The sequence below is a fragment of the Camelina sativa genome, chromosome 9 (genome assembly GCF_000633955.1).
Source record: "Camelina sativa cultivar DH55 chromosome 9, Cs, whole genome shotgun sequence".
NCBI lineage: Eukaryota > Viridiplantae > Streptophyta > Magnoliopsida > Brassicales > Brassicaceae > Camelina > Camelina sativa.
In genome coordinates, this window is record NC_025693.1 from 6315784 (window position 1) to 6327925 (window position 12142).

The following is a 12142-nucleotide window of genomic DNA, read 5'->3' on the forward strand; positions in this document are numbered from 1 at the left end:
CAGTAATATGATATTTCAATACGGGTTAAATCCTCATTTTAATGTTTTAACAACACCAATATAAAATATGTCAGATCAAACTGATTTAATTAAGATTATAGTAAATAAAAATTATTGTACGGTATACCACAGTTTATATACTAAACCATTAAAATTAACAAAAGAGTATATTAGTAAAACTAGTATTAAAATAGTACATTAACAAAAAAAAATTAAAAGAAAAACTTACCCTCAGGTGTACCGCGGGTCATAATCTAGTTCTTTTTAATAATGCAGGAAATTAGGGGTGGGCATTTTAACCGAACCGAACCGACCCAACCGAACTCAAACCATTTGGTTAAGTTTCTTCTCAACCCAAACGGTTCGGGTTGTAAAGATATCCTTATTTCTTAAAATTACATATTATACAATAATTATTATGAAATAATTAATAATATTTATTTTATTTATTAAATAATTAATAATATTCATATTTCTTCAAATTTCTAATATAAAGATATCCTTATTTCTTTAAATACTATTCATAATTATTGTATAATATGTAATCATAATCTTATATTCTGTATGAATTCATTTATGTTAGATTAGATTTAATTATCTCTAAAATTTTAACCCTAAGTTTTAAAGTAAAGATTGTAAATACCTCAAAGGTTCTTCTTACAAGAAATTATACTTTTCTATCTTCTTACATTGTTTGGTTTATTTCATTTTTATTTTCTTATAATCACTAAACATTTAATATTAATATTGTTATTATTTTTAAGTAAAATTTTCATAGATTCTTTGAATGATTCAACTTACAACTTGTTTATTATATATATAATATATATATATATATATAATATATATATATATGTATTTATATATATATATATAATTATTATCAAAGGACAATGAATTTTGTTTTTGTTACATTAATTGTTTTTTAAACTGAATAAAATCAAACTGAATTGTCTGACAATGCATAGGAAAATATCTTGAACTTAATTTATTTTTCACAAAGACAATATATTCCTCGTCAGATGGCTCTACAACCACTATGGTTACTATGGATAATTTGGAAGGCGAACAACACAGTTTTTAACAATTACAGAGAAAGTGCATCAAAAACAGTTCTACAAGCCAAAGCCGAAGTACAAGAATGGATACACATTAAAGTGCATCGGGAGAATACTCAAGAATCACTTCAACAAACACATCAATGGAAAGCGCCACCACATTCGTCGGTGAAATGTAACTTTGATGCCGCTTGTGATAGGAACACATCTCAAGCCATAGGTGGTTGGATAATTCATAACCATCTCGGGTTACCTCTCTATTGGGGTTCTTCTGTCCTTGGTTATGCTGAATCTCCCCTTGAAGCAGAAACAAAAGCCCTACTTCTTGGACTACAACATTCATGGATCAGAGGTTACACTAATATTATCTTTGAAGATGACTGCGTGAATCTCATCAACATTTTAAATGGTATTTAGAATAATAGATCCTTGGCAAACTTCCTTCACGACATACAACATTGGATATCAAAGTTTGATTCAATTTCCTTTCTTTTTACAAAGAGAGAATGTAATATTGCTGCTCATAACTTAGCAAAATATGGCTGTTTAGACAATGTTTCCTATACTGATTATGTATCTTTACCGGATTGGCTACAGCACTCCATCTGTATTGACTCTTCTTAAATGAAATGAAAGCTCTATTTTGTGGAAAAATCGAACTGAATTAAAGCCAAGCCAAACCAAACCGAATATAAACCGACCTCGATACAAACCAAACCAAACTAACTTTGGTTGAGTATGGTTAGAATTTTATGAAAACAGTATTAACCAAACCGAACCAAACTCAAACCAAACCCAAACTTAAACCGAAATATCCATCCCTATAACAGGAATCATATATATATATAGAATAGAATTCTTTTTAATAATGATTTTTTTTTTTCAACCAAACATTAAATATATTAAAAGGTAACTCCCAGATTGGTCGCCCAAACCGAAGGAAAAGAGTTTACAAATGAAATTTCAGAAGGTAACGGCCTTGAAGAACGGGCAAGACAATCTGCCCTCACATTGAACTCTCGGGTGATCCTGGTCAGGGTGAAGGAAGGAAAAGAAGATCTGAGCGAAAATAACTCCTCCAGCAGGTTCGAGAAACGGGCCAATCCTCATGCGTTTGCACCATCGCCACTAATTCTACACAATATGTCTCAAAGTTCTGACAATCGACACCAGCCGCCAACAAAGACTCCATGGCCCAGATCAAAGCTTGTATCTCTGCGTGTAAGGAAGTATGACCGCGTCTATGACTCCGAGCACCCAAGAGAAGCGTCGAATCATCACCATTACAGTACCACCAACCCAAACCCTGTAGGGGGTCAGAATTTTTCCAGGAACCATCAATCTGACACCGAGGAAATGACCTCCTGTCCTCCACCAATGGCGGAGGATGCGGATAACTCCCCGAGAAAGACTTGGCCTCCTCCCACAAAAATTTATCATTATTTGCCTGGTTTAAGATATCCATAGGTTCAGCCTGTAAACCCTGGAAAACTTTTTTATTCCTATCTTTCCATAGTGACCAAATGATCCAGGGGAGGGTTGAAGCTATATCAGAATCCCTCGATTGGGAAGCCGCCCGCTAAAAAATAAAATCTAAATTTGCATAGATTGAATCAAAAGGGAAACCGTCCGGAATTAACGATATCGGTGACATGGCCCAAACATCTCGCGAACGAGGGCACTCAAAAAGAGCATGATTAATTGTTTCTATTGCAGACACACATCGCTTGCACGTATTATCACACCGAACACCCCTATACCATAGCCGTTCTAGCACAGGGAGAGAACGATAAGTTTCCATGACTGGGCCCTGAGGGCCATACATGTCGGGCCGAATTCAACCTCCGCCGCTGAATCACGGGCTAACCGGTATCCGGATTTCACTATATACTTCCCTGACTTAGTAAAGTGCCAGACTAATCTATCTGGTTTCTGGACTTTACTGACCTCCATGCTCCGAATAATCAGGATATCCTCTGGATCCAAGAACTCTTCCAGGGTAGGCAAATGCCAATCCTTCCTAGCCGGATTAATTAAGTGATTCACCATTAAACTCGGTAACCAGCGTCTTCCCCGCCCATTTGCTGGTCGTGGTTGAATATCTGGTATCCATGGGTCCCGCCAAACCGAAATAGAGCAACCCGAGCCTACCGCCCACTGTGCTCCTTGTTTGACCAATTCCTTTGTTGAAAAAATACTCCTCCATGCGAAAGAGGGATTGTATGGTTTGTTGGCCATAAGAGGGTGCTTATTCCTAAAATAACGCCCTCGCAAGACCCGAGCCATTAAGGACGTCAGATGTTGAATTAGCTGCCAAAACTGTTTAGCTAGCATGGCATCATTAAATTGTTTCAGAGCTCTGAAGCCTAATCCTCCTTCACATTTATCTTTACACAATTTATCCCAAGCCATCCAATGTAGACCTCGAGCCCTATCATTGGACTTCCACCAAAAGGTAGAAATGGCACTCGTTAATTTAGTTGTCAACTCCTGCGGCAATTTATAACATGACATTTCATGAGTCGGAAGTGCCAGCGCCACCGATTTAATCATAATCTCCTTACCACCCTTCGATAAAAACTTGGCATTCCAACCGTTGACTCAATCATCCATCCTATCCTTAACATTGCCAAAAACCCTCGTTTTCGAACCTTGGAGACTTTCAGGAATACCCAAATAAGAGCCCATACTGCCCTCTTTAGAAATACCAATAACCGACTTCAAAAGATCCCTTTTCTTAGGAGGAACCTTCTTGCCAAACATTATTGAAGATTTGTCTAGATTAACCTCCTGCCCTGAGGCTTTGCCATAATTACTGATAATTTCCATGACCGTCTGGCATTCCGTTGCTTCTGCCTTACAGAAGAACAAACTATCATCGGCAAACAATAAGTGCGAAACTGTAGGACTACCAGAAGCGATTTTAATATCCGTTAATCGCTTCTCTCGTTCTGCCTTTTTAATATTTGCTATCAAAACCTCGGTTCAAAGTATTAACAAATACGGTGACAGAGGATCTCCCTGACGTAATCCCCTCTGTGGTATAATAGAACCCCGAGGCTGACCATTCATAAGAACTTGATATGACACTGAAGACACACACCACATAATCCATGAAATCCATTTCCTATCAAAACCCAATTTGACCAGTACCGCTTCCAAAAAATCCCATTCGACTCGATCATAGGCCTTACTCATATCCGTTTTGAAAGCCAGAAACTCCGAATTACAGCGACGGTTAGTGTTGAGCCCATGAAACATCTCTTGCGCCACCAGAATATTATCTGTAATTAAACGACCAGAAACAAAGGCCGATTGGGTCTCCGAAACCAGAAGAGGCAAGAAGCGTTTAAGTCGAAAACACAATACTTTAGAAATTATTTTGTAACTCACATTACAGAGATTGATGGGCCGAAACTCTGCCATACGCTGTGACCTATCTACTTTAGGAATGAGACAAATATTTGTCTCATTTAATCGAGGATCAAAACCACCTGTTCGAAAGAACTCTCTAATTAGAGCCACCAAATCCCCTTTCAAAGAATACCAGAACCGTTGGAAAAACAAGGCTGTCATTCCGTCCGGACCTGGAGTTTTCTCCGGATGCATGGCAAACAACGCCTTACGGACTTCCGCTTCAGAAATGCCCCTAGTTAGGTCCCTGTTCATACTGTCCGTAATGATTGGAGTAATTTCCTGCAGCACCTCAGAAATACCCCTACTATCCGAATGCTTGAAAAGATCCTCGAAGTATTTTGTAGCAATATGCTCCATGCCTTTGGGTGATTCATTCCAAACATTATCCGTATCAAATAAACCCACTATCCTATTCCGCACCCTCCTCTGTTTAGTAGAGGCGTGGAAATAATTAGTGTTTTTGTCCCCAACCCGCAACCAGAATTTTCTGTTTTTCTGTTGCCAATAAATTTCCTCATCCCGATACGCCTCCTTTAATTTCCTTTCAATCTCCCGAATCTCTTCCTGGGAAATCGAATCATCCATCTTCGCCTCCTGTAAAGCTGCCTTCATTGAAGAGATAAGCGAAGGACCGGAACTTACATTATTTTTCCGCCACCAAGATATTGAATTCCTACAATTCCTTATTTTATCCACAAAACCCGGAACCCGAAAATTGTTTGTACGATTCCACCCTGACTCAAATGCATCACCAATACCCTCCTTACCCAACCAGCGTTTGTCAAACCGGAACTGACGGAGTCGTCTCCCCACTCTCGTCAGACAAGTTGCTAAAATTGGACAATGGTCAGAACCAATCATCTCTGGATAATCTACCCTCGAATTAGGGTAAAAACTATGCCAATCCTCATTTCCCAATGCGCGGTCCAAACGACAGCGAACCACCTGATTATTGCATCGATTCCCTCGCCAAGAAAGTTGTTCACCATAGCATGGAAATTCAAGCAGTCCACAATGGCGAAGCATTGAAGTAAAAGTTATAAAGGATGAAGCTGAGCGCAAAGCACCACCTTGCTTTTCATGATTACCCACTAATTCATTAAAATCACCAATTAAAAACCAAGGATCAACATGAAATGACCCAATATCCATTAATTTATCCCAAACTTTTCCTCTATTTTGGGGTACTGGATCACCATAAACAAAAGACATACAAACCAATTGTTGACCAATAAACGCTTGTGTATCTATAATACGATCACTATGAAATAGAATTGAAAGTTTTATTTCATCCATAAAAAATAAAGCTAGACCACCGCTTGCCCCACGAGGTTCAACAGTATACAATTTATTATAACCAAACTTATTCTGAAATTTTTGTAAATAAGAAAAACATTTTTTTGTTTCTGATAAAAATAAAATGTCGGGTCTATGTTTTCTCCATAAATCGCCCAAATATTTTTCTGTCAGGTCCGCCCCAATGCCCTGACAGTTCCAGCTTAGTATTTTCACGTTTGAGCCGGAGGTTTCGGAAGAGCCCCCATTCCTCTCTTAAGATGACGACTTCCTCCTCCCATCGGAATGTCGTCTTTGGCCTTTTGGCCTTGCTTACCCACTGTCACCTGTTTAGTGCCCTTGCCTGCAGGTTTCAAAGATAAGGCTTTAGCTAAGAGTCTTTTCCCGGGTGAAGCCAGAGGCAAAACAACCTTCTTTGAACTATGCATTCCTTTTCTAGCCTGCGGACTACCCACTCTATCTTTAAAGCTAACCGTTCTCCCCAAATTGATAGATCCCATGGCAGAATTCATATTCTTCAAACCCAATTTTAAAGAATCAGAGACAGGATTATCTTGGATATTAGTATCCTCCGCAGCTAAACCAGCCTCAGTATTAGCGTCAAGAGTCGGCTCCACCTCTGTCCTTGAATCCGCTGGATTATCCACATCCGCTGGATTATCCACATCCTCAAATTCTCCATCTTCTAACAGATCATCGGTACTTACATTAAAGGCCTGATCCTCCACATCCTCATCCCCTTCACCTAAACCCTGATCCACAGTTACCTCCATCGAATGGTCCTCGATCATAGCAGAAGGCTCCTCTAACTGAGCTCGACCATGACCCTTTTTCTCGCCAGAAGTCTGCTAAACCCTCCATCGAATGATATTTCTTTTTAACTCCGCATCTTTATTTCTCCTCTCATTAAATACAGGGAACTTCCAGGAAATGATGGTGCAAGCGGAAGTCGGCCACTCCGTGGAGAGGGAGGGAAAAATTGAAGTTTGCACTCTTTTATTTTCATTTAAATTGAATTTTCTCTTCTTCAACAATAATAATAATTGAAATAGATATAAAAATATGATATTTAGAAAATCCATATTTGGTTAAAAAAATCTTTACCAAATCTAATTTTTCAAATTCATTCATTTTAACCAGTTAATTATCTTCAACTATGATTATATAATATACTATATATATTATTAAAATTAAAACAATAAAAAATCAACTACAATGTTTTGCCACCCTACTACTCTTATTTGGGAAGAAATTTTTTTAAAATGACTTCCCAAAATGTAGAATATTACATTGTTTTCCATTAGCATTAAGAACAAAAAAAATCTCATTAAGGGTTAAATTATCTAAAATAATTAAAAGTAATACATCCTTATAATCAAACATAACCTATGTCATACTATCTATAATATTTAACTGAAAAATATATTAAAATATGATATTTAGAAAATTTACATTTGGTAACAAAAATCTCTATAAAATCTAATTTTCAAATGAGAATTTCTTACTAATGCCCCTTCTTTGATACTCCTTTTTAATAATACCCCTTCTGATGATCATTTTTAATTATACCCTTCCTTTATTTTTTAAAGACATTTTTCTCCTTGTTTTATAATTATACCTTCTTCGTCTTCGTCTCTTCTTCTCCGGAGACATCTCTCCTTCTCCGGTCGGATCTCTCCTCCGACGTTATCACTGTTTCTCCCATCGTCTTCGTCTTCGTCTCTTCTTCTCCGGAGACATCTCTCCTTCTCCGGTCGGTTCTCTCCTCCACCGTTATCACTGTTTCTCCCGTCGTCTTAGTTCTCTCTTTAGTTCGTCGTCTCTTCTACCCCCTTCGTGTAAGTGTTTCTCCCATCGTATTGAGCAATTGAATTTTTAGGTCTTATAAATCAAATCTCTCCTCCGCCGTTATAAATTGAATTTTTTAAGGTCTTAATCACTTGCTCTTTTAGATCTGTTCGTGATAATAAAGTCCTTTTCTCCCATCGTGTAAGCTTGTTTCTGTTTTTTTGTTTTGATTTCAATTTCAATTTTGTGTTATCTATTAGATTGTTTGTTTCGATTTCAAATTTGATGTCAGAATTTTTTTAGGTCTTAAGCACTTGCTCTTTTAGATCTGTTCGTGATAATAAAGTCCTTTATTAGATCTTTTGGACATTTACTGTTATTCTTTGATATAGTTGTTTGGATCTTTCTTCTTTTAATGTAGTTTTATTGGTTTGTTTTCTCAGGATTTGTTTGGGTGTACAAATGATTGAATTGTATTCAGTATGTGGTTTGTGGAAGTTGAACAACAACATTCATTGGGAATATGAGATGGATAATGAAAGGGGAGCTTCTTTGATTAACATTGATGAGAATACTAGATTTAGTGAGTTGGTAAAAATTCTATTAGAAGATTTTGACATTGATATTCAGGCACAATGTTTAAAGCTTAGTTATTCATTGCCTGCTAAGTCTTCTACTATAGGTAGTATTCCTATCTTTATTAGAAATGATAGGCAGCTTGAAGCTTTTAAACTCAAATATGCACAAAGTGGAGGAGTTCTTCATCTATGTGTTACTGTTGAGGATTTTTGTGAGATTGTAGAGCAGGTATTTTTAGTAAACTCATTCTCTTGTTCTTTCTAATATTGTTTTAGAAAAGTAACTGATTTGAGGAATGTTTCTTTATCAGGGTCAACCTAGCTCTACTCCTTTTATTGAGAGTGTTACTGCTGTTACTCAGGTAACTTTCTACTTTAGAATTTACTGCTGTTACAAATCCTTATAAAATTCTTTGAAAACACTTGTAAAACGTTTTCAATCTACATATACATTTTCAGAAACATTTATGAAAAAAATCCTAGAGTTCTAACTTATTTACAACCCTGCCATTGCCATTTAATTTTTAAAAAGCTACAATTTGGGTTCCACGATTAATTATCTATAACATAACAGGCCCAAGCCCATCTCACTTCTACGTTTTAGTAACCCTGAATTATTTGTCCCCCAAATGTTTTTCTTCAAAAATTAAATACAAAATTTACAGATATTTTCTTGCCTTCAACGATATCCTATGCGAGATTTGTGTTCAAACTTCTTGATTTCCAAATATTTTCTTCCACCAATTACGCAGCTCCTAAATCAATCAACAGAAACATAATTAAATTTCAGAATATATCATATCGCATAAAGATACCATAAAGAACAAAAATCGTAATTATCTCTCTAATTACTCGCTTCATCGGATCTTTTTTGGTATCCTAACAAATGTGTTAGTCGCCCTATTCGCTCTCCTATAAATAATACTAACCTAAAACTCGATTATGCATAAGCAATCACAGCTATACAACACTCACAATAAATCTTAGGAACTCTTTCTTTTAATTCTCTATGGCTGCTACTTTTGCTTTCTTGAAAGATGTTCGAGTAAACAAAGAGGGAAAAGATTCAGAAACAAACAACTAATGTTGTTTTCAAGGAGGTTTTCCAAAACATACACTAAGTCAGCAACCTCTCCGAAGGTAAACTTGACCCAGCTTATATTACTAGCTACTTAATTTCTCAGGGGGAAACACAAAAAATAGTTTTCATATAATTAGTGTGTTTTATTAAAAATGCAGGTGCCTCATTCTCAATAAGGCCACTGATTCGAGACCCATGAATGAAGCATAATCAGAATCGATAGTTACGACTGATATAAATTAATACTTCACTTATTGTAATGTTTTGATTTTCTTTCTAAACACAGATTCAACTCGCAGTTTACTACAATTATCATCACCGTTTAAACACAATTTTTTTTTATTTTGTTTGAGAGCCAAGTGATTTAACTATTTGCAAATCACTTAAATTTGCAAAACACAATGCAGTGAACACACTCAAAGTTTTAACTAATTTCAGTCAATGCATATATAGATACTAACCTCAATCAAATTGCCTGGAAGATGCTTAGTGCTGGTAGCAGTATTTTGTTAAATTTATGAACTTCAACCTGAAGAAACAAAACACAATTAGCACTAAGCCTAACAGTATCAGTTAGGCTTGATTATTAGAACTTAAACAGCTTCCTCTATTAGTACTAACCATAATCAAAATGCCTGGAAGACGCTTAGTGCTGGTAGCAGTACTTTGTTACATTTATGAACTTCAACCTGAAGATACAAAACACAATTAGCTATATATATAACAGTATATGTTAGGCTTGATTTGTAGAACTTAAACAGCTTCCTGTTTAATTACCATCTTACCTTTTCAAATTGATGAATCCATATAAACAGTATCAGACACTTTTATAACTTATTGCTTAGAATCTCAACTAACCTGCAAAGTAAACAAACATCAAAATCAGAAACAATTAAAACTTTTAACAACACAAAGACCAGATTAATTTGCCTGGAGCAAATCATACCTATCTCAAATCATATATGGCTGTCCATATCTGATAAGATGGAATCAATCGAAACATTTATTGTAAGCTACAAATCTCCCATACGTTTGTTTCCAAATTTGATTATCTACAACTGATTAAAACCCCTTATATTACCATATGTGAGTTAAATCATGATATGATATGGGAATCCCAACATCAAAATCTGAAACAATATTTAAACATCAACAACAGTAAGAACAGATTGATTTACCTTGAACCATTCGATAATTTGCAGAGTTCTGGCATTCTGAAGATGAAAACGATATAGAATTTTGGAGATCGAAACTTTTGACTAAATGTAAAATCTAAATTAATCTATTATTTCTGATTTAAATATGGAAGAATCATAAGAAAGAACTTCTGATTTCTCAGATCTGGAAAAACCCCTTCGTCGTGAAAGATGATAAGAAAAAAAAATTTGACATTTTTTTTTGTTCCTGGAGAGTGGAGACAATAATTCCTTCGGTTGAGACAAAAAAAACAATAATAATTTTTAAATAAAAATACAAAAAGACAAGAAACAAATATTTACCCAAAGGCCCCCAACTAACACAAATTATTAAGTTTTCCTACCTTCTTCTTTAAAGAAGTGTTTTTTAATACCTAATACATTATTATAAAGACATTTGATCCATATTAATAAGTAACAAATGCTATAAATTAAATAAACAATTACAAAAGACTCCACTATTTTAATCAAATTGCACAACTATAAACACAAAAGTGTTAAAATGATATATAGATGAAACAACCTAAATTATGTTTGACAAATTATAGTATACTCATCTAATTATATTATCCATACATTGTAAATAAAATACAAAATCACAAAAACATACTCAGTGTTTACTAAAGTAAAGTAAATTATTAGAACAATAAGGATATTTTAAAATTTTAACCCGCAGTCAAGCAATAAATATACACAATAGGAATTATACAATACATAATATATTAGACTTTAAAACAATAGTACATTTTTAAAAAATATAAAACATTTAGTTCACAAAAAAAAACCAAAAAAAAACCATTTAGTTACATATAGATAAAATAATAAATAAATTATTTTATACATCCTTAAATAAAATTATAGCCCCGCGGTGTACCGCGGGTGAATATCTAGTACTTTACAAATCTTTTCAGGATCAAACAAGCTCAAATCTGTTAGTTGGGAATGCTATTGATGTTTATACTCATACTCAGGTAACTTACAATGGTATAAATGCTTTAATTGCCTTTTCAACCCGTTTTAAAAACCTTTGAAAACAGTTGTAAACCATATTAAATCCTCTGAAATCACTTGTAAAATCTTTTAAAAAACCATTGATTTGTACTTTCAGGGTCAACCAATACCAAATCCATATGTCGAGAGTGATCCTCCTGCTGCTTCTTCAAGTCAATATACTGGCACTTCTGATGATTTTACTGCTACTCATACTCAGGTAACTTACATTTAAACACTTTAAAAAGCCTTTTGAAAACGGTTGTAAACCTTATTAAATCCTTTTAAATAACTTGTAACCCTTTTAAATAACTTGTAAAACCTTTTAAATAACTTGTAAAACCTTTTAAATAACCATTGATTTGTACTTTCAGGGTCAACCAATACCAAATCCATATGTCGAGGGTGTTCCTCGTTTTTATTGTTCTCCTGTTGCTTCTTCAAGTCAATATACTGGCAATTCTGATGATTTTACTTCTACTCATACTCAGGTAACTTACATTTAAACACTTTAAAAAACCTTTTGAAAATGGTTGTAAACCTTATTAAATCCTTTGAGATAACTTGTAAAACATTTTAAATAACTTGTAAAACCTTTTAAATAACCATTGATTTGTACTTTCAGGGTCAACCAATACCAAATCCATATGTCGAGGGTGTTCCTCGTTTTTATTGTTCTCCTGTTGCTTCTTCAAGTCAATATACTGGCAATTCTGATGATTTTACTTCTACTCATAC

At 34.9% G+C, this 12142-nt stretch overlaps 1 protein-coding gene and 1 long non-coding RNA gene across 2 annotated transcripts; both read right to left on the bottom strand.

Moving 5' to 3' along the window:
* LOC109126369 lies at positions 3660–5627 on the bottom strand. The gene is made up of 2 exons (XM_019229875.1): positions 4212–5627; positions 3660–4013 (listed from the first exon to the last, which is right to left on the bottom strand). The coding sequence occupies exons 1-2, from the start codon at positions 5625–5627 to the stop codon at positions 3660–3662; spliced, it is 1770 nt and encodes a 589-aa protein (XP_019085420.1).
* LOC104710610 lies at positions 9679–10629 on the bottom strand. Its single transcript, XR_002033478.1, has 5 exons — positions 10397–10629; positions 10165–10276; positions 10004–10076; positions 9840–9907; positions 9679–9747 (listed from the first exon to the last, which is right to left on the bottom strand). It is a non-coding gene; the product is annotated as an uncharacterized LOC104710610 (long non-coding RNA).